At 40.3% G+C, this 23923-nt stretch overlaps 1 protein-coding gene across 1 annotated transcript; it reads right to left on the minus strand.

Moving 5' to 3' along the window:
* Positions 1–518: 518 nt before the first annotated feature.
* On the minus strand, positions 519–22618 carry LOC124150999 (SEC14-like protein 2). The gene is made up of 12 exons (XM_046523222.2): positions 22454–22618; positions 16251–16320; positions 15685–15728; positions 13850–14006; positions 11696–11790; positions 10548–10623; positions 8797–8877; positions 7126–7209; positions 4638–4744; positions 2490–2629; positions 2235–2401; positions 519–1519 (listed from the first exon to the last, which is right to left on the minus strand). The coding sequence occupies exons 1-12, from the start codon at positions 22505–22507 to the stop codon at positions 1365–1367; spliced, it is 1230 nt and encodes a 409-aa protein (XP_046379178.2). The 5' UTR covers positions 22508–22618; the 3' UTR covers positions 519–1364.
* Between the last annotated feature and the right edge of the window lie 1305 nt (positions 22619–23923).

Raw genomic sequence — 23923 nt, forward strand, 5'->3', positions numbered from 1 at the left:
TATGAACGATTATCCCTGATACCCCAAATACCAGAATAGAAAAATACAAACATGCCAGCTTGTAAGTCCCTAATTCTAAAACACATCTTGATTTCCTATAACAAAACTTAAAACATGTGCTAATACCTCCTCTGGGTGTCTTTAGAAGTATAATAATGGATCAGGGTTAGAACAAATTAAAAAAATCTAAAACATATCTTGATTTCCTATAACAAAACTCAAAACATGTGCTAATACCTCCTCTGGGTGTCTTTAGAAGTATAATAATGGATCAGGGTTAGAACACATTCAAAAAGGTTAAAACACATCTCAATTTCCTATAACAAAACTTAAAACATGTGCTAATACCTCCTCTGGGTGTCTTTAGAAGTATAATAATGGATCAGGGTTAGAACAAATTAAAAAAGTCTAAAACACATCTTGATTTCCTATAACAAAACTAAAAACATGGTCTAATATCTCCCTGGTAATCCTTTGAAGCCTAATCAGGATCAAAACGAAAGCAGATATTTCTTTCCTTTTCTAAAATAAAGTCATCTTGTGTCATTGATAACAAGTCTCTCCTACTACCCCTGACAGAAACACGAGCCTGCCATGGTATGTATTTTAAGGTATGAGAGCATTTTACTCATGACTTAAGAGTCTTGTACTGTTAATAAGAATTGAGCCGTGTTTTTTATAGTCGAGGCACATTGTCGTGCTACCACAATAGAATAGTTTACTATTTACACCCTTTACACAGAAAAAGCAACGTTACTGTAAGCATGGTAATGACAACATAGAAATACCATGTTTTTTCACTGAGAAACAAGAAATGTTTTCATGTGGTGTTCATGTTGTCACAAGTTCAAAATTTCTCATTCACTCAAAAAACAAGGTATTTTCCACAGAAACATCCAAGAAGTTTTAAAGGATGGTTTCAATTGAAATGATTGGGGGGAAGGAAAATTAATTCACAGACCTAACCATAATTTCCACCTGAATCTGCCTATCATTCATTTTACAACATCACTGCATTGTACATGAGTGAGTGAGTGAGTTGGGTTTAACGTCGCTTTTAACAGTATTCCAGTTATATGACAGCGTGTCAGCTTTATGTGGGAGTAAAGTCAGAAGTGAGCAGATCTCAGACGTTTACCACTTTGGTGAAACCCATGAACAGGGGTATGGTGCTGACAAACCTAGAAACAAGAATGAGACAAACCTGGATTCAAACTCATAATCACAGGTTTCTGGCATGCCCAAGGGACACAACTCTGTACAGCGAATTGCGCCACCTTAGGAGACTGGGCCAGTATTGTTAATGAAGTCATGTCATCAGTCCACAGAGGTGTTATAGTTGTGTAGTATTACCACTGTGAAGGTTAGCTGCTGTATGTGTCGTAGAATGAGTTGTCACTGCCTGGTGATGGAGATCTGGGCATCTGCAGGTCTGTCACGTCGGGCTCCAGGACTTCGATCTGATAGAAGATCTTCTTCCCCCGGGCCCAGCTGTATGTGTTGTCAAATCGAACCACATCTACAAATACACCCATGCACTGAATATACTTAGGGTAAGTCGTTTGGAAAGCAGTATATGTTGAAATTAAACCACATCTACATATACACCCATGCACTGAATATACTAAGGGTAAGTTGTTTGGAAAGCAGTATATGTTGAAATTGAACTACATCTACAAATACACCCATGCACTGAATATACTAAGGGTAAGTTGTTTGGAAAGCAGTATATATGGAAATCAAACCACATCTACATATACACCCTTGCACTGAATATACTAAGGGTCAGAAATCTCATATAGCTGGAATATTGCTGAGTCCGGAGATAAACAACAAACCAACCAACCGACATCTACAAATACATCCACACTGAATAAACTGAGGGTCAGTTGTTTGGAAAGCAGTATATGTGGAATCTAACAACTGGTTAAGTTAGTAACATATATATCTATGAAAACCATCATCAGACAGTTGTTTTGAGAGTTTGTTTAATGCTGCATCAACGACAATCTCATTTCATGTCGTGGGCATTGAATTTGCGTTCAACAATAACAGGCTCTTATCTGGATGACATCTTCGTTATTTAGACTGTTGCGAAGTGGGGATGTAGATTCTACTATAATGCTTGAAAATAAATATCTGTACTGAAAGTCAGAACAGTAAGAAGTCATCAGACAGCTTGTTTTTAAACATTCAACGTCGAAACACCTAATAGATAAGGGGAGGTAACTCACATGTGCCTGTCTCCTTGCAAGTGAGACTGCCATCTTCAGGCACCAGGTGACTGTTGACCCTCATTGTCGCCATCACAGCTTCCATCTCACCAGCCTTCTGGCGACCGTCCTTTGTACGACGATAAACTCCAAATCCGATGTCAAACCCGTCTGTCTTAAACTGCCACCTAGAGAATAAGATTTGTTGGGTTGTATTGTTGGATAGGGTTCAGAAACAGAACATCAAAGTGTCCTCAATGCAGGTGTGGAACCTACCTGATGGCACTATTCTTTACTTTTATTTCGTAATCCACCTGTAGGGATGACCCTCGGCCGATGGTGGACTCGGTGAAGCCGGCCAGGTTAGCGATCTGCTGGATGTAGTAGGACTCTGGGACTTCACCACCAAAACAGATCTGGGAACACAGTGAGTTTAACAGTATTACATTTGTTACATTTGACCACTTCCTAAATGGCATTTTGTATTTATGGTTCTCGGCCATGTGAGCCGTGCCAATTTACACTTGTCAGAGGGGTACTCAAAATAGGTGATCTAGACTACCAATTATTGGACTTTCAATTTTGTGGAAGCCTCCGTGGCTGAGTGGGTTAGATTGCTGTCTTTGTGTGTTGGCGATTAGGTGCCTCACTCTGGCAGTGTGTGTTCGATTCACGGATGGGCCAACTCCAAAAAGTACTAGAATCTGTACTTTACTAAAAAAGTGTTATCCCAAATATAACATTTGTTATATCATGTTATTTGTATAGTAAATATGTAAAGGGGGAGTTGGGTGATTTACTGTTCATTTGCGATCTCGAACCAATCTGATCAGACAAACAAAAATTTAAATTCATCTGGGAAATATGGGAAGTCGTAAACATTTTCAAAATTTATTCTTTCATCCCGAAAGACAAAACGAAAGGTATAAACATTACTACAATTTGGGTTAGAGGGCAAATTTCAAGATTCTTGTAATGACCTCCCACATTGACGGCAGCAATGTTACCAAGAGTGTATTGAAGGTTTCACATGCTGGGAAGGAGCTTGGTTACGCTACAGCTAAGGGACACAACTCTGTATAACTAAGGGACACAGCTCATTCATGACCAACTCGTGTCATTGGGGGACAAGCCTCCAGAAGCAATTCATATTAATGGATTAACATCAGAACTTCTTCAAACAAGAACGATAACTCTATTTCGGATAGATGAGTTTAATAGCAACAAGAAAACAGTGTTATCACTATCCGCCGCCATAGGGCACATTAGAATGTTTTTTGTTCATATAGTAGTGAATATCAACTATAAAACACAAGTCCTATAAAGCCTAAGAAGAGCTGGGCACTTGGATCGCTCTATGGCATCAGAAAATATGATTAAATGTGAAATTGATACACACAAAAGAACCCAATAATTTATGGCAATTCTCGAACTCATTCTTGATAAGTATCTCTAAGGTAAGTGAACTTCAGTCATTTCTGAGAATACTTGACCCCACACTATGCACTAAGTTGAAAAGCATGGATCATGGCAGTAACTGTGTAAAAGAATAATTCACGGTATCAATTTTCGAACTCAACTTTGACAAGTATTTCTTAGTAAAGCATGTATACTTTCATTCATGTAACTTCTTGTAACACTTGTCCCCATTTCACACATAATGCACTGAGCTGAAAAGCATGGAACAAGGGCCATAACTCTGTAAAAAATGAATTTAAGAGACCAATTGTCAAACTCATTTGAGTTCATACCTGTCATACACCTGGAGTTTCCTCAAATAACCTGGATTATACACCTGGAGTTTCCCCAACATACCTGTGTCATACACCTGGAGTTTCCCTCAACATACCTGTGTCATACACCTGGAGTTTCCCTCAACATACCTGTGTCATACACCTGGAGTTTCCCTCAACATACCTGAGTCATACACCTGGAGTTTCCCTCAACATACCTGTGTCATACACCTGGAGCTTCCTTAAATAACCTGGATCATACACCTAAGGCTTCCTTCAACTTACCTGTGTCATACACCTGGAGTTTCCTCAAATAACCTGGATCATACACCTGGAGTTTCCTCAACATACCTGTGTCATACACCTGGAGTTTCCCTCAACATACCTGTGTCATACACCTGGAGTTTCCTCAAATAACCTGTGTCATACACCTGGAGTTTCCTCAACATACCTGTGTCATACACCTGGAGTTTCCCTCAACATACCTGTGTCATACATCTGGAGTTTCCTCAAATAACCTGTGTCATACACCTGGAGTTTCCTCAAATAACCTGGATCATACACCTAAGGCTTCCTTCAACTTACCTGTGTCATACATCTGGGTTTTGCTCACTTCACCTTGATCGTACATCTGGAGTCCCTCTCAAAAACTCCATTTGATCATACATCTGGGGCCCCCCTCAAAACTCACCTGGATCATACATTTGGGGTTTCCGTCAGGGTCAGTCTTGGTTCCCCCGTAGTAGGTGGGCAGCTCCTGAGGGGGGATGTGGCTTGTCAGCACCTCTTTGTAGTTGGCTGCAACAACCAGGAAGAGACAATGTCTTCTCACAGTTATTTTTCTTTCTGGGCGGTAAACCCCAGAAACATTCCCTCAATCAAACCTGCATGGTCAGCAAATGGTTTCTTTCAAGGATCTTTTTTTTTGAGTGATGCTAGATACTCATCCAGGGTTTTAGGCGACACACAAATTAGTGTCCAGTGCTCACAAATGTAGAGAATGGCTGCAGAGATAATATATCCTGCATTATAACCACACAATAGTATTCATTGTACCTATTGCACATCAAGAGCAGCTATGGGTGTCTGTTATTTCATCCATCAAACATGACTACTGTCCACATGATTGTTGATTAATTCCAGACTCTAAAGTAATTATCAAAACACAGTACACTACACCATTTCATTACTTTACAGGACCCTTCAAGGACCCTTAAAAATAATTACTGTGGGTCCTCTGTACCCCAACTTTTGTTAAGTCAAGGTAAAACCTTGCTCATCGGATTCACCTAAAGCCATTCATGGCCTGAATGTGGTATCATACATAGAATAGTATAAAATAGTTAAACAATGAAAACATCGTTCCAACTCTGCAATATACAGTCAAGTCTCGTTTATCCGACACTCATTAATCCGACAATCGGCTTTATCCGACACAAATGATGGGAACCGATTAAATCAGTGCTGTTTAGACCCGTTAATCTGACAGTCTCGCACACACCTAATTTGCAATGATTTGCTGAAATCACTCATTAATCAGTCTCGTTGATCCGACACAGTGATCAGCGTACTCCATGGTCATCTGCCCGCAAGTACATAGCCCCGTGTTTTGATGCGAGACGAGTCAGCGAGTAGCTGCATATTTAAACGTCTGCAGAGATAAACTTTGTGTTCTGTGTTAAACTTTAGAGGTTGCATGATTAGAAAACATATTCCGCGAACAATGTAACACAACAATATAATATTTCCTTTTTCCTTTTTTTATTACAACATGTTTGAATCGTTATCTATCGTGTAGTTGTCCAATTTTCGATCACGCACGTTGATAATACCTTATTTCGTTTATCCGACATACTCGTTAATACGACATAATCATATGCAACCAACAATGTCGGATTAACGGGACTTGACTGTATACTGAAAAAAAAATCATGAATATTTTTGGTGATATTTTGTTTAGCATGTTTAGTGGAGACTGAGCATACAATTTCAAAAAAAAAAATCTTCAAAAAAATTATCCCCTTTTTTTGTTCAGTATATTATTAGATCTCTCACAATATATATATACCAGATTGAATATTTTCTTTAAACGATCCATAGAAAACATCTTTTAAAATGAGTGTGAATTTTCAGTGCCCAGTATTCCCTCATTAAATATACCAGGTAGCTCATTTCACCACACCACAGTATTCAGGGTAGAATAGGTCTTCAGCAACCCATGCTTGTCGTAAGTAGTGACTAATGGGATCGGGTGGTCAGGCTTGCTGACTTGGTTGATGCACGTCATCGTATGCCAGTTGCGTAGATCAATCCTCCTTGATGTCAATCACTGGAGTGTCTGGTCCAGTGTATTATTTACAGACCGCCATCACATAATTTTTCACATGGAACCAGTCTGACCAGTCACCGTCAAGGCTCTCGCCAGGTGATCGCAAGTACTACGTGTTGACATAGAATCGTCAAACTACATGTATAACAAATATGACTTTTAACGAATCAAAGTATGGCATTTATGATATATGTATCCATTCTCTGTCAACTAATGTTCGTTTCAAGGAGTCAATAGTGGTAATCTGATCGTGGTTGCTGTTAATAACGGTGAGTTGTGCGATCTTCCTATCGCTTCATACACGATTTCGCCGAAATAAATTAAAACAATATTAAAAGGAATTTTGAATAAAATTAATTAAATAAGTTACATACATGTACATAAGTCCAGATATACAAAGAACACTTTTTATAGTCAGACAGTGTAATTACATGATTAATTTGCGTACTTCAGTATGGTTTTGTTGACATGGTATTTCCAGTGTTACGTGCTCACGGTAATAGCTTTCCATGGGGAAAAAACATCAAAACTCATTATTTCGTGTATAAGACCCAGTATACTGACTCCGTCTTTTGGTATGACATGGACAGGTATTCGAACCAATGACCTTCCTCTCTCCAGACAGAAGCTCTATCCACTACACCACAGAAGTGGTTGAAGTACAACTAGTGAGTTTTGTTTTACGCCACTTTTAGCAATATTCCAGCAATATCATGGCAGGTGACACCAGAAATGGGTTTCACACATTGCACCAATGTAGGGAATCGAAGCCAGGTCTTTGGTGTGATGGACAAACGCTTTAACCACTAGGCTACAATCACTAGTTTGTGAACAATCAGTGGTAACTCACATCCAAGAATCTGGACTTTCTTCACGGTTTCTTCACTCAGGAAAGGTCGAAACAGATTGTAGGCGATGGGAAATATACGAGGAGCTGTATTAAAAAAGATATATCATATATAGAGAGGAAGTTTATCTTACCCAAAAACATGCTTATCTCATCTAATGACCTGACATACTTGATATAATCATGAAAGACACTGCAACTCGTGAAAATGTCATAAGATATGACAAACATGTTATTTGACTAGAAAAGACATTCGTTAAGTATTTTCTTACTGATATTTGTCTGTCATGTCACTTGAGTCGAATATTGATTTAATTATTTCAGATATATACATTACTGGTATTTGATCCCTAAATACAAAACAAAAAACCAAGAATACTATTTTGCAAATATGACCATGATGACACATACACAGACCAATCTCAATAAAGTAAGATCTAAGTTCTTGCTGACCCAAAACAAAGATCTGAGGACATCCCATTACGGGTCACGTCAGCGCGACCTTTCGCAAACTTTGACCGACCACTGAAATGACTAACAAGAAGTCGACATCAGCCGATTAGAAAGCAGCTTTCTCGAGCTTTATGGCACTCATTTCAACCTGGTGACTTCTATTTCAGACTACGCTTGAAAAATATGTTGACACAGTTCTCGATTAAAATTTTGAAAACTGAACAAACAAACATTCCGGAATGTCTAATATATGGTTGAGATTGTATGGCAGTGCTACGGAAGCAAGAGACAGACGATAATTTTGATGGAATCAGTCGTACGGGCCGTAACTGTCATTCGGAATACCCCATGTTAAAGTTTTCGAGTTTGCATGAATAGGAAACACATTCCAACTGTCAATTTTTACGATATGGTAAGCGATGCTTTGACTGGTCGGATCAAAGGTCGTTCTGACGTGATCCGTAATGGGATGTCCTCAGATTTGTTAAGCGATAGCGAGAACTAAGATCAGATTTTAATGAGATTGATACAAAGATTTAATCATTTATGTAGCAGCGTTGCTTACACTAAACAGTAGTTACAATACCAAGTATATTATATGGCCATAAGGCTTAAAATAAATAAATAATCGGTTCTCAGACAATGACTTTTGAAAAAATAGTGTGGGCAGGCGGTGTTTTTTTTATTTTTTGCTTGTTCAAAATAGTGAGTGAGTGAGTGAGTGAGTATGGTTTTACACCGCTTTTAGCAATATTCAAGCAATATCACGGCGGGGGATACCAGAAATGAGCTTCACACATTGTACCCATGTCGGGAATCGAACCCGGGTCTTCGGCGTGACGAGCGAACGCTTTAACCACTAGGCTACCCGACCGCCCCTGTTCAAACTAGTAATGTATGTGCCAAAATAAACAGTTGTGTTCCATCAACCTGGAAAAGGGCCTCCCTACATAAACAAGCATGCAAACTCCTATTGCCGCCATGACCATAACACGAGATGCACCATAAAGCAGTGGACTTGTAAAGGGAAGTAACTGTGTGCTATATTGGATCACATTGGTTTTAAGTACTAGGATTTTTTAAAATGTTTTTTTGAAAATGAAAGAAAAAAAATGAAACATGCAATAGACTTTATGATGAAGTGGATGGTGTTTTTAACCGAACTGAAGTATTTATAATTTCAACTCCACCCACTTTACTACCAAACCCTGTGTACCGTACCATTGATAACGAAGGATGACTTCAGGGTCTCTGGGTAGTGGTCCTCAAACATGGTGATGAGCTCACACATCACATCCACCCCTGGGGACAGGAAGCTTATTTTCTTATACATATATACTTATTGTTCATCACTAATCTTCATAAATATTGTAGGATATATTATACAACAATCAAACAATCTGTCAAATATTGACCAAAATGAAACCCCATAACATGCAACTAATAATCAGGATACCATCTCAATGCTCATCTCCCTGTGGGGATTCCTGGGCAGGCTAGGTCCACAGACCTCAATGCTTGTCCCCTGTGTGGATTTCTGGAAAGACTAGATCCACAGACCTCAACGCTTGTCCCCTGTAGGGATTTCTGGCAGACTTGGTCCACAGACCTCAACGCTTGTCCCCTGTAGGGATTTCTGGCAGACTAGGTCCACAGACCTCAACGCTTGTCCCCTGTGGGGATTTCTGGCAGACTTGGTCCACAGACCTCAACGCTTTCTGGAAAGACTAGGTCCACAGACCTCAATGCTTGTCCCCTGTGGGGATTTCAAGGCAGTCCAGGTCCACAGACCTCAATGCTAGTCTCCCTATAGGGACTCTGGGGAATAATAGGCCCACAGACCTCAATGCTAGTCTCCCTATAGGGACTCTGGGGAATAATAGGCCCACAGACCTCAATGCTAGTCTCCCTATAGGGACTCTGGGGAATAATAGGCCCACAGACCTCAATGCTAGTCTCCCTATAGGGACTCTGGGGAATAATAGGCCCACAGACCTCAATGCTAGTCTCCCTATAGGGACTCTGGGGAATAACAGGCCCACAGACCTCAATGCTAGTCTCCCGATAGGAACTCTGGGGAATAATAGGCCCACAGACCTCAATGCTAGTCTCCCTATAGGGACTCTGGGGAATAACAGGCCCACAGACCTCAATGCTAGTCTCCCGATAGGAACTCTGGGGAATAACAGGCCCACAGACCTCAATGCTTGTCTCCCTATAGGAATTCTGGGGCATAACAGGCCCACAGACCTCAATGCTTGTCTCCCGATAGGAACTCTGGGGAATAATAGGCCCACAGACCTCAATGCTAGTCTCCCTATAGGGACTCTGGGGAATAATAGGCCCACAGACCTCAATGCTAGTCTCCCGATAGGAACTCTGGGGAATAATAGGTCCACAGACCTCAATGCTAGTCTCCCTATAGGAACTCTGGGGAATAATAGGCCCACAGACCTCAATGCTAGTCTCCCTATAGGGACTCCGGGGAATAATAGGCCCACAGACCTCAATGCTAGTCTCCCTATAGGAATTCTGGGGAATAATAGGCCCACAGACCTCAACGCTAGTCTCCCTTTAGGAATTCTTGGGAATAATAGGCCCACAGATCTCAATGCTTGTCTCCCTTTAGGAATTCTTGGGAATAATAGGCCCACAGACCTCAATGCTTGTCTCCCTACGGGGATTCTAGGGAATAATGGGTCCACAGACCTCAATACTTGTCTCCCTGTGAGCATGGTCAGGACTTTGGGGATGAATAGGTCCCTGGTACCAAAATGGGTGATGGAATCTGGATAATTATTTGAACTTGTACCTTGAAGGCATCATTTGTTGCTCATGCTATCAACCAGTGGTTTGCCTCATGCAGACTTCATCATCTACATGCTGCCGCAATATCATTGGAATACTTGAAAATGGGACTTCTTGAAAGCCAGTTTTGCTTTTAAGGAACACTTTCACAGTGATTAACTCACCTGGTTTCCAGAGGTGCTTCATGCTGAACTTGTCCAGGTCAAACACTATGATGATTTGAGCAGCCTTGTGACCCTTCTGGCAACACACCAGGAATGAGTTGAAATATCATGTATGTTTGTTTGTTTGTTGTTTAACGCCGCACTCAGCAATATTCCAGCTATATGAAGGTGGTCAGTAAATAATCAAGTCTGGACCAGACAATCCAGTGATTGACATCATGAGCATTGATATATGCAATTGGGTTACAATGACATGCATCAACCAAGTCAGCAAGCCTGACCACCCGATCCCGTTACTCACCTCTTACAACAAGCAAAGTCGCCTTTTACGGCAAGCATGGGTTGCTGAAGACCTATTCTACCCCCGATCTTCACGGGTGGGAAATATCAAGTGTGAGTGACTGACCATGTGATATTCTGAGGGGGCCTGAGATTTTATCAAAAAGAATAAATCGTCACAGAATATTCATGAAAAAATGATTGGACTTCAGACTTTTGAGGAAAAATGAAATTGTCTGCCACAAAAAATACATTCTACCAAGGTGGATTTTCTAAAGAAAATATTGAGGCTTTTAGTTTTAATTAAAAAAAACCTTGTATGCAGTTGAAGGTGAAAAAAATATCTAGTTTCCTTACAAAATCCCCGCCCCACCCCACCCACTCCATCACGAGTGAGTGAGTATGGTTTTACGCTGCTTTTAGCAATATTCCAGCAATATCACGGCGGGGACACCAAAAATGGGCTTCACACATTGTACCCATGTCAGGAATCGAACCCGGGTCTTCGGTGTGACGAACGAACGCTTTAACCACTAGGCTACCTGACCGCCCCTTCACGAATTTCTTATGGTCGGTCCCTCAGCAGCAGAACCAGGCATGATTCATTTCATTTTGTCAATTTTGCAATGTTATCATAAAGTGTTCTTAACCTCTCAAACAAAGAATGGACAGGCAAGCGAAAACGAGTTTGAAATTTTACTTACATTTTGCGTTGTCTGAGTTGGCCTTAAGTGGCCTTACACCCGAGACAAATGTAATGATTACACCACAACTTATGATCAAATGGACATTGTGGATAAAGTAACCTGGATCAAGATCAGTCAAGAGATGATTTTGTCATGTTCGTTTCATGTTTCTGCATCACTGACCTTCTCTTCTGCGGTCCTGAAAAGGTGGTAAATCTTCTCCATCTGCAGAACCTTCATCTTAATGATGTCCATCTTCTTCACCGACTGCAGAACACCTGCAACAACATGAGACAGTCAGACAAGCACTGAAACAGTGAGTGAGTGAGTGGGTGGGTGGGTGGGTGGGTGACTGGGTGGGTGGGTGGGTGGGTGAGTGAGTGAGTGAGTGAGTGAGTGAGTGAGTGAGTGAGTGAGTGAGTGAGTGAGTGAGTGAGTGAGTGAGTGAGTGAGTGAGTGAGTTGGGTTTAACGCCGCTTTTAACAGTATTCACTGAAACAGTGAGTGAGTGAATGGGTGAGTGAGTGAGTGAGTGAGTGAGTGAGTGGGTGAGTGAGTGAGTGAGTGAGTGAGTGAGTGAGTGAGTGAGTGAGTGAGTGAGTGAGTGAGTGAGTGAGTGAGTGAGTGAGTTGGGTTTAACGCCGCTTTTAACAGTATTCCAGTTATATCGCAGTGTGTCAGCATAATGTGGGAGGAAAGCCCGAAGTGATACAGGTCTCAGACGTTTCCCACTTCAGTTACACCAACAAGCACAGGTATGGTGCTGACAAACCTAGAAACATAATCAGGGCTAACTAGGATTCAAACCCACAGTCATAGAGTTCTGATGTGCCTAAGGGACGCAACTTCGCACAGCGAATCGCGGCGCCTTAGACGACTGGGCCACCCGTGCCCCCCTACACTGAAACAGACAGACAGTTAACAATAGTAATATTAAAGAATCAGGTGGTCCTTAATCTTTGTTGAATATATTAGGGTTGTGATGATTCACTGACACCTACGATATCATCGATACTTAGGTCACACGATACTTGAATCATATTAGCCCTTCTATTTTGTGTATGCTACAAGGGGCACTGTCATATCAATATTAGTAATAGGTGACCTCGTGTTGATAACGGCCATGTGTCAGTTGTGAAGGGTACTGAATGAGATTGAATTAGTTTTGTAACAACCCTCCCTTTCCCCTGTTAGTCATGCTGCCAAGTTCATGTCATGTAATATACTTCACCTTGATAGCCCCAAAGGCTCTATTGGTATTTATTCAAGTTGGCATCTACAGCTACAATTGGTAACCAGTAACAACAAAGGCTTAATAAATATAATGACATATCTGATTCAAGTTTCAGTAGTACATAAAATATAGAATATATAGAGGATATTATATGAGTGTTCATTTCATACTGTTTACGACACGAGTGTACAAATACCAGAATTTTTGTTGTGACGAGCGAACACTTCAACTTCAACCTCCCCTTCTCATCGGAAACATGCACATGATCCAATCTGACTTTGCCCCATCAGGGCAAAGTCGACCTCAAGTCTGAACAATGCAGCACAAATTTGACACAGAAAGTTCTATGCTTCTAGCTGCCTAACAACAAAGACAAAAGCACTTCCGGGTTAATGACATCACTTCTAATTAGAGAAAACCTCTCACTAATACAGTACATTAAAACAAAGTCCCATCCCACTACCTACCTTTAATACAAAGTTACCAGCATTTACGGTTTAGTGACCTTAAATCTCAGGAATGAATTGATATCATGTGTGTAAAGTTAAAACTAGTTCCGGGGCGGTCGGGTAGCCTAGTGGTTAAAGCGTTCGCTCGTCACGCCAAAGACCCGGGTTCGATTCCCGACATGGGTACAATGTGTGAAGCCCATTTCTGGTGTCGGCCGCCGTGATATTGCTGGAATATTGCTAAACGCGGCGTAAAACCATACTCACTCACTCACTAAAACTAGTTCCAATAATCAAGATATAGGTTTGAGGAAGTATACTTCACACTGAGTGAAAACCGTGAATGTCCGGGGTAGAATAGGTCTTCAGCAACCCATTTTTCTTGCTGTAAAAGGCGACCACGCTTGTCATAAGAGGCGACTAATGGGAGCAGGTGGTCAGGCTCGCTGACTTGGTTGATACATGTCATCGTATTCAAATTGCCTGGATCAATGCTCATGATGTCAATCACTGGATTGTCTGGTCCAGACTCGATTATTTGCGGACCACCGTTATATAGCTGGAATAATGCTGAGTGTTGCGTGTAACAACAAACAAACAAACACACTGAGTGTCCTTGATCTTCCTTGCCATCCAGACTCGTCTACTTCTTACCTTTCAAATCAATGTAACCAAATGGCTCGTACCACACAGGGCACCCCTCGTTGTCATGGCCACAGAAGCCCCCGATGTAGTACTTCTGTAAAACCTCCGGCACCTTGTAGTCTTCACGTATTGTATCCGCCCCTATATGTTTCCTCCAAGAATAATCCTGTAACCATGGTAACCATGAAATGATTCATATTCATGACATAAAAATTCCATCATACAAAAACATGACTTTGTCATTTCAGCAGATTCACAAGAACATGATGAAAAAGGTATTCACTTTGTATTGGTCGCTGGGTGAATTATTTCTTTATACACATATCTAAAGTAATTCCAGCTGAACATGTTGAAAAATACGATAGTTTTATGTGTCACACTTACACAACAAAAGTGTGTAATCATTCCAATTGTGTAGGGTGTTTGAAACACCTTACCACTGCCTGGTTTCACAACATGATTGTAGCACTACAACCGTTGTACTCCTGTACTTTACAAGAATGTATCAAGACAAGCTCAAAGGCCGATATTTGGCTCCAAGTCTGCAGCAAATTTCAGTAAAAATTCTCAACTTTGAAATAAGATTTTCTCTATTCATGTTAACATAGATATAACTAATATTATTACTTTGTAGAGCTGACTTGTATACTATAACAGGACCAACAAAAGGAGGCAACATAACTGTATTGGATGAAATATAAGCATGCAGGGGTTAAAAAATACCATTGCCCTATGCCCGTGTCAAGTAAGGTTCAGATGTTGGGCCAGTAATAATAATATACATTTTCTAGCATAATAGGGCAAGTAGGGTACACAAAAAGAACTGGGTCAAGTTTCACAAGGATGTAATCATGTGATCATGTTACAATATTTCATTGGCTAATATTTTGCTTGTGTCCCAGACTGGCAATCTAATTTGCATAGTTACACCAGTCAACCAATGGGATGACCCGGTAATAAACTTTGATGTCAGACAGGTCACCATACACTGAGAACTAGGTTTGTTTCATTGATAAATCATGCATATGGCACATGCTTCTTGCAAATGGAGTGACAGACAGTTGACTACTTTTGACGTTTTGTAAGGCCTAGCTTTGATGAAACATCTTATTTGAATACACCAGTCACCGTCGAGGCTCACACGCTCTTGATCACGAAATCTTTGTTGACACATGAGTCAAACTACAACTAATATGACTTTTAACGAGTCAATGTATGGCATTTTGGGTAAATCTATCCATTCTGTGTCGACCAAAGTTTGTTTCAAGGAATCAATAGCAGTAATCTGACCATGGTTGATGTAAATAACAATGAGCTGTGCGATATTACTTCACACATGATTTCGCCAAAATGAATGTAAACAAATACTGAATGAAATTTTGAATGAAATATATTACAAACATAAGTCCGGATATACAATGAACACATTTTTATAACCAGACAGTATAATGATGGGATTATGTTGCGTTCTTCAGTTCAGTTCAATAGCAAGGGAACACTGTATCTCTGATTCTCAGTTCTGTAGATGTAACATTTTACTGAATTTACTAGCTTGATTTTGGGCAAGTACATTTTAGAATAGGGCAAGTAAGAATGTTAGTCATACTTGCCCTTGGTCAAGTAACATTTTTCATAAATTTTCAATCCCTGGCATGATAAGGAGGACTTTAAAAAATTTTTGCACAATATTTTTCCCCAATTGGCTTGCCAAGGGCACTTAGTTTGGAAGCCTTTATCAATTCCTCCTTCAACATACAGTCAAGACATTTGTAGCGCTACGTTTCTTTGTTAAAGTGGCCACAGTTCAGATGAATATTGTTTACCCTGTTTTCAGTAATACTCACATTTCTAAGCATTGTTTCAGACTTCTTCAAATCAAAATTCCTGGCTGAAAAATGAATAAGACATACAAGATATAAATTTGATAAGGTCAATGTCTAAAAACAGGGAACCGACCTCTGTGGTGGTCTTGTCAGAGTCAGACCGCCAAAGGGGTCGGATCCTCAGGTCCTTGTCTGGTCAGACCGCCGAAGGGATCAGGGCCTTGTTTCGCATATTGAAATTTACTTTAATCTTTATGAAGCCTTTGGACAGTCCTCTGCTTCACTACAGCAACCAAGATGCAAACAGTGAAATGTTACTAACAGGAGACCAGTTTTCTAGGAGACCAGTCAATATTCATCAGTTGACAGGTCAATACTGATAATGTCAACAATCAAGGTCAAGGTCAGTCACAAGATTTTGGGGTCAACCAATGAAATAGAGGTATAATAACTTGTAATGGTGTTATAGGGAGTGTATTAATTTACATGTACTAGTTGAAAGCTGGCAAAATTTTAAAATAATGACACTTTCATTATGATCATGATGATAAGATTTCTGCAAAATGTCTTCTACATCCGATACTTACCTCTCAGCCACCGGAGTATGTAATAATCATCATGCTCTGGTTTTAATATGTCCTTCACCTTGTTCTTGAACTGTAGAGAAAGAAAAATGTGAAACTGTGTATGGAGAGTTCTCCGATCAGAACAATCATTGGTAATGTTGGTATTTAATAGGGGTGAAAGATACAGCAAGGTCCTGACATGATACTTATCACGATACATTGGTCACAATACGATACATTTCGCAATACACATATTTACATGAAATTCCATGACTATAAATATTTCAGAGCATGTTCTAAAGGAAAAGCTAGCTATGGACACATGTTCGTAGCGGCTATTTTTCGAAATGAGTAGTAAGTAGTGAGTGAGTTGGGTTTAGTGACGCTTTTAACATTATTCCAGTTACGAGTATAACACGGCGTGTCAGCTTAATGTGGGAGGAAAGCACGAAGGGATGCAGGTCTCAGACGTTTACCACTTTGGTGAAAACCCACGAGCACGGGTATGGTGCTGACAAACCTAGAAACATAATCGGGGCGAACTGGGATTCGAACCCACAATCATAGGTTTCTGGGAACGCAACTCTGCACAGCAAATCGCAGCACCTTAGACAACTGGGCCATCTGTGCCCCGAGTAGTAAGTAATGTATTTTAGCAAGTGTATCGTCTTGTATCGATAAAGAAAAAACAGTACCATGTATCGTATCATCGCAAGAAAACATTACACTGCACAGGTGTATTGTTTCAACCCTAGTCTTTTAACACTCATGTTGCATGTCTTGAATAGAAAATTTACACTTACCCCAAAAACAAAACTGGTTCCTTGTTACTGGTAAGTATCGCCAAAATCAGAATATAAGTATTATAACAAGATTCCTTTATATTATTTTCCTCTTATCCTACCAAACCAGTTAACTATCAACCAACAAATTTTGTGAAAACTAATAAAAACAAGTCTGTCAATGAAAGTATGCAATATTGAGTTTCTCATTTCAAAAAGTTATCTCCTTAAGTGACTGAGTGAGTTGTGTTTGGTGATGCATTTAACAGTATTCAAGTTATATCACAGCGTGTCAGCTTAATGTAGGAGGAAAGCCAGAAGTGATACAGGCCTCGGACGTTTGCCACTTTACTGAAACCCATGTGGACGGGTATGGTGCTGACAAACCTAGAAACATAATCCGGGTGAACCAGGATTTGACTATGTAATGATAAATTTCTGGCGTGCCACAAGCATGACAAGGGAAGCAACTCTGCACTGCGATAAAATATAAGACACGTTTCCAAATCTGTGCCAAAAACTTCTGAGACTCATAGCCCAAATTTGGCTTTAAGCGTCATCTCATGTACATTTGGATGTTATCATGGTTATTATTAGACTATTACTAGCTGTGCTTACGAGAACAAATTCAGGCTTTGGACAAGTCACAGAATGCGTGTCCTAGCTTAATCATATTAACAACGCGTTGGTCTGACGTTGATTAATGAATAATTGGCATACTCATATATGCAAGAGGCAGACGTATGGTTCTCAGTAGGAAGTGACAACTTGGAGACGATGGCTTGCGGTATATACAGTTTTACTTTATACATGTAGATATATACATACAAAAGACACTATGTGCCAGGTCAGCACATAGTGGCAGTGGTTGTTGTCTAGGTGGCCAGAGCACCCAGCCTAACCCTAGCTAGGCTAAGGGTAAGACCTTTTTTTCTCCTTTCTGGACCAAGGCTTATATAGCCAAGGTCACCAGACATTTAGTAAGTAATAAATATAAATGTAAACAGTAATTTATCAGCAGGATGGCAGACGGTCGATGTCGCAAAAAAATTAACAATTAGGATTAGCATCTTATAAATAACAGCAATTAAATGTTTCAAGGCATATAGATGTCATGGCTCCAGGGTAATGAGCCTTTGCCATTAAATGTTCTTCAGACAATGGGTGTCATAAATCAGTCGCTATGACTATATTAATAATCATCTTTTAATCAACTTTTACTAAAGTGATTCACATGCATACACTCTCATAAATACATGAGATCTCATGTATATAATCATGAACATGATGAATATATACATGTACATAATGAATATATTCAGCCAATCCAGCTGCTCTCGGCACCAAGATAACGGACATTATTTACTCTTGAGAAGTTTCGATACTTGACAGAATATTTCAAATCGAGAAAAAGCATCCCTACTTGATTGTTTGTTGAGTGAGTGAGTTGGGCTTAATGCCGCTTTGAATAGAAATGGGCTTCCAACATTGTACCCATGGGGAAAATAGAACCCAGGGCTTCGATGTGACAAGCAAACATTTAAACGACTAGGCTACCACACTGCCCTGTTAAAAATAGACACATGCAAACAGGCAAAGACTTCACATATTGTTACACATTGTTCATGTATGTAATTCAGCTGTGTTCTGCCAAGGCAGCTGCCTCACTGGATTCTTGCAGATATTTACTCTCAGTGAGACAAGGGGCACATTCATGTAGATAGGTTTATTTCATATAATTATGGGTGTCACTAACTGTCTCAAAAAGAGGTTATATCAATGCTGCTACTATTATTGAATGTAAACATCGTAATTTTCGTTGCCTTATGTGTCTCAATGTACGATCAGCGTATCACAAATGGTCCAATCAGAAACGGTTATACACATTTCTTAAATATAGTAGTCATAGTTCTGATTATGCCAAAGATGATTCTCTTTCAAATGACCCCAGTATCGCAGAACCGCCGACCACAAGTTATGTTAGCGATAGACAGAATGTGTCGCTTGGCCTGAGAGTGACCATGGTATCAGGCTGAGGAAAATCTTCCCAAGTCAAGGAGTTAACTGACTATAAAAGTCCAGTTTCCACCCTTGCCTAACTAGGCTTGAATTCCTGGGCTCAATCGTAAGGCCACCACTGGTTATTACGGGTTATGTCCCTTTTAAGCCTCTCCTACGGACCAATCAGATTCCATTTCTCGTATCACTTGCATTTGTTTCAAACAAAACGGGGGCACCGAGTCAAGACGTTCTGATCGATAATCAAGATATATATTGTGATAAAACGCGTCTTACAACACGAAGTGCATAAAATCAAAAGAGCACCTTGATAAGAAACATGAAAAGACTTGGAAATTATCTGTTGACAACGAGTTGGCGGTGCATATGCTTTGCAAATCCTGCAGTCGACCGAAATCTGCACAACAGTTTACTAACCGGATTTCGATTTCGGTGCACGATTTTGATTGGATAATGTCTGGACTGAATTCCTGCCTAGTTCGGCAAGGGTGGAAACTGGACTTTTATAGTCAGTCAACTCCCTTGCCTCGGGAAGATGGCTGAGGAAAGGCGGAAAAACTAAGCAAGGTAGAAATTTTCAGGGAACCTGATTTTGTGACTGCACGTTGTTGCAGCTTAACTCAGAAAGAAAGAATATGACATGTCAGCTTTGCATAAATCATGTGAAATCTAATTCAGTGACAAAGCAGCCTTCTAATTTTAGAACAAGAGCGAGACACATGCTGATGGCAGTGATCCCAAGCAAACTGTTTAGGCTAAATATATATGACATAGGGTGTTGTTGCTGCAAAATGTAATATCTGAGAAAGATGGCCTGTGAAAATTCTGTGTATCCTAACGTCACTTGTGGACAGCGATACTGTAGCTATAACCTGCATACTATGGGGTTTTAAGTTTTATATGATCTCTCATAGGGTGGCCCCACAAGTTTTGAAAATGACCCCACGTATTTATGCTGAAGGGGTTCCTGTCCCCATGTGCACTTGTTCAGTTTCTTGGCAGAACACGGATTAAGTAAGCACAGAGCTCGAGAAAAGCTGCATATTTGTGTAAATGTAGTTCTACTTTGTATCAAATTCATACAGACTTTGGATATACCCAAAGATAGGGTCTTTGTTTTGAATCTGATATGTCACTGGTCTGTTTGGACTAACAGTTGTCTTTTTTCTCTGTCACATGGGCCATTTTGATCCAGTAGGGTGGTACGATTTGGCACTGGTCCATTTAGACTGGCTCCCACCCTCAGCTATTGATTAACAGATTACAGAATACAAAGTAAATCTGATCGACTGACTGGATTGGGCGAAATACAGTCATACACATACCGTATTCGACATAATAAGTGCCCCGCTCTAATAAGCGCCCATATTTGCTAATATATTGGCTAGTGACCAATCCCAATTAGCACCCTTCCGATTGATCAATGTACACAAGACTTATTTATAATACGCACTCGTGTGTTATACAATGTTATATGCAACCTTAATTACAGGCAGTTAAATTCTGGAAAAAATATATCTGTTGTGTACAATATGCACAGACTTTTCTTTTGTATCATTTCAGGCTGTCAGCATAAACCACAAAATTTACGATCTTTCAACTCTTTCACCAAAATTATATTCTAATATGAGCCCGCTATTTGTAATTTTGAGAGCGCCCTGGACGCAAATTACGTCGAATATGGTAACAAAAAATATGAGGTGAGGTGAGCAGGTCAGGTAGAGTTTGTGTGTGTGAGAGTGAGCGAGCGTGCATGCGTCTACCTTACTTGCTTACTGTCCTGTACCAATGCCAGTTTTATAGTGCTAGCCAGTTTTATAGTGCTAGCGCACTGACATTCCATGCAGGAGTTTATTATTTAGGAGATAAACATACTGTGTTTTCAATGTAGAGCTTGGTTACCTGCACAATATCAATATCAGTGTTAGCAAATATATTGAGTAAAGTGGCATAGTTTGAGTCTATTGTTTTCAGTAGGTTGTTGATCAGAATTTATGGAATCACTGACAACAGCCTATAAACAAAACATGGTGCTCCATATGCTCAAGCAGTTTGTTTACACCCTATTACTTCACTCAAACTAATGACAGGCACTGGAAGCATGTAGCATTGCAAGTTCGTAAGATAACATGAGATGGAATCCCTAAACAAAACTAAGCAAGCCATGCAAAGGTTTCGTTCCATACCGCACATCACAATTATGACATATCGCTCATTGTGATGTAATAGATATGACATCTCACTCGTATAAGCACTAAATAGCAAGCTCTCTGTTGTCTTCAAAACTTGAAATACATTCTCTTTGTAGATTTCTATGATGTTTTCTGCTCGATATGTATTGCCATACAACATTTGAATATTGTAGTTACAGCAACTTCCCATTTTGTAGCCTATAATCATGATAATTGTACAAATAATTATGTAAATATGCCTACTGACTAGGGCTTGGACAAGTCCAGATTTACTACCCAGGTACCCATCCCCCTATTACCCTACCCTACCTGGGTACTCACTGTAGGTGTCAAGAGATAGGTACAAAATGTGCAATTGGTACTACATGTAGTTTGACCATAGCCCAAGCAAAATGCACTTAGATACACATATAGATTGATCTGGTCATGCATACACTGAATTTGACTAAAGCTTTATCTTTACTCAAACATAGAAGGAATGTGTGCATAGTCAGAAAGAAATGTGAACATTAGTGACTTAAAGTGTAGCCATGTAGTTCTAGATAACTTATATATATCACGAGACTAACCACGGGTCCGGGTAGTCCTGCGAGTCCTAGGGTCCTACTCAGTACCCACTCGATCTGAGTAGCTGAGTCCCAGCCCTAATACTGACAATGACTGTAAAAGAAGAACTATTCTGAAAAATATTAGCTTCTGCAGTGAAGTTGCTGTGAAAGTCTGTTTCAATTAGAGGGGGCTTATTGTGGTTTGACACCTATGATTGACCAATTAAAAATTGAGTATTTTCCAAATTCATGGTAGAATATATATCTGTACCCCTCTCTGACAGTGTACCAACTCCGAACCACCCAGTCCATGTCTAATCCCTAATGACGAGCGCCAGACTGGGAAATAAATTAAATGACTAGTCCCTGTAAGATCCTCGAATATGTTCTACCAGGCCACGCAGAAGGGTGTCTGACGCCGCCCCATATTTTCGACAATCGACACAGCTAAGGGAACAAGGGCAAGGTTTGCCTCGCGGTTTATATCACTGTTCACATCATTCGTGCGTCTTTTCGGAGCTATAATATGATATGTGACAACTAAATAAATGAGTGCTTGTTTTATCTGAGAAAGAACCCATATGACGGTATCATGGACACCCATATTCAACTCAACACCGTGTGACAGAGATTACACTGAGGGCACCTATCGATCAGTGGCTATGACAACATAATATTTTTACCTTTTCCAAAATGTCCTTCTGTTTCTGACTGAGATCGCCGACATTTCCACTCATTGTTACTTATGTCCCATTCAACAATTTCGCTACGGTGGGCGACCTGAAAATAACAAATTATCTACACTATCATCCTCCTTTGATCGAAAGGACGGGAAATACGATTTCCCTTCAACTAATAACAGTAGGTCGATGCCTGACTAAGCAGCTGTGAAAGTTCACGGGTTCCTAAACAGAAAATATGTTATCGCACTTAGTGAAATGGACATTATATGCTTTATACCGACAAATAAATATTAAGTAATTGCTTGGTTTCATGTACTACCAGAAAACCCTGGTTAATATAAGTGTAGTTGCTACGGAAACACCAAAGACGTAAACACAAATGTATTTTTAGACAATCACGGTGGTCAGAGACCTATTTTTAGCACGACAACGTTGATTCAGAGTAAAAGGGGTAAATGACTTATAAATATGTGTTGGACATGATATTTGTGGTAAGATGTCAGGGCACAATGTCCGTCAAATGAATACATTCATAACTGGCATCATGTAAATATGACGAAGGTCGCTAAAGAAGATATGAACAAATAGACTCACCTTTAATTTTGTGATCGTTGTGCAGCCATGGGCATTTTTTGCAAGCACGGTATCTGACTTTTAAATCTCTCTGCATGAGAGACAAGTAGAAAGACAAAACTAAAGAACTTGCTAATATTATTTTTGATACTCGTTTCTCCTTGAGCAAAATTCACACAATAGTGAGATTAAAGAAGGAGGGGGGAGGGGAAGCTTATATATATATTCAATTAAACCCGTATAAGCGGATGGATACTCCCGGCTACAATGGCATATGAGACAATTATACCTCCAGAGCCGCGCTTTCCAGTCAGAGCGTTTATATAGAGATTATTTTAACCTCTTGAAATTTCTGTAGGCGTATTGTCATGATTAGCAGAAGAGTGAGTGAGTATTGTTTTACGCCGCTTTTAGCAATATTCCAGCAATATCACGGCGGGGGACACCAGAAATGGGCTTCACACATTGTACCCATGTCGGAAATCGAATCGGTCTTCGGTGTGACGAGCTTTAACCACTAGGCTACCCTATGCCATGATTAGCAGAAGAGCTAGGGGATAAGATACAAGTTTGACATTTCTGATGGTACCTGTTGTTAATATCTCCAGGGATGTGAGTTATCGTTTCACACCCCATTCAACAATAAATTCATAATCCATACAGCGAAAACAAGAGAGGCGGTGAGAGAGATATCTCCTTGCCTCGGGAGACCGCCTCCGTGGTCTTGTGGTAGAGCGTCCGCCCGGAGAACGGAAGGTCCGGGGTTCCGTCCCCGGCCGCGTCATACCAAAAGACGTTAAAAGATGGTACTTGTTGTTACCCTGTCTGGCGCTCGGCATTAAGGGGCTAAAACAAGGACTGGTCGGCTCGGAGTCAGTATACTGTGTCTGAGTGGGG

The sequence above is a fragment of the Haliotis rufescens genome, unplaced genomic scaffold, assembly GCF_023055435.1.
Source record: "Haliotis rufescens isolate VD_foot unplaced genomic scaffold, xgHalRufe1.0.p SCAF_15, whole genome shotgun sequence".
Taxonomy (NCBI): Eukaryota; Metazoa; Mollusca; class Gastropoda; order Lepetellida; family Haliotidae; genus Haliotis; species Haliotis rufescens.

What these genes read in the sequence shown, in the direction of transcription:
- LOC124150999 (XM_046523222.2), bottom strand. Translation starts at nt 22,507, where the DNA reads ATGAGTGGAAATGTCGGCGATCTCAGTCAGAAACAGAAGGACATTTTG. An exon ending in AGAAGGACATTTTGGAAAAG is followed by an intron (nt 16,321 to 22,453) that starts GTAAAAATATTA and finishes CTTTCTCTACAG; the next exon opens with TTCAAGAACAAGGTGAAGGA. An exon ending in GTCATCCTTCGTTATCAATG is followed by an intron (nt 7,210 to 8,796) that starts GTACGGTACACA and finishes TTTTTAATACAG; the next exon opens with CTCCTCGTATATTTCCCATC.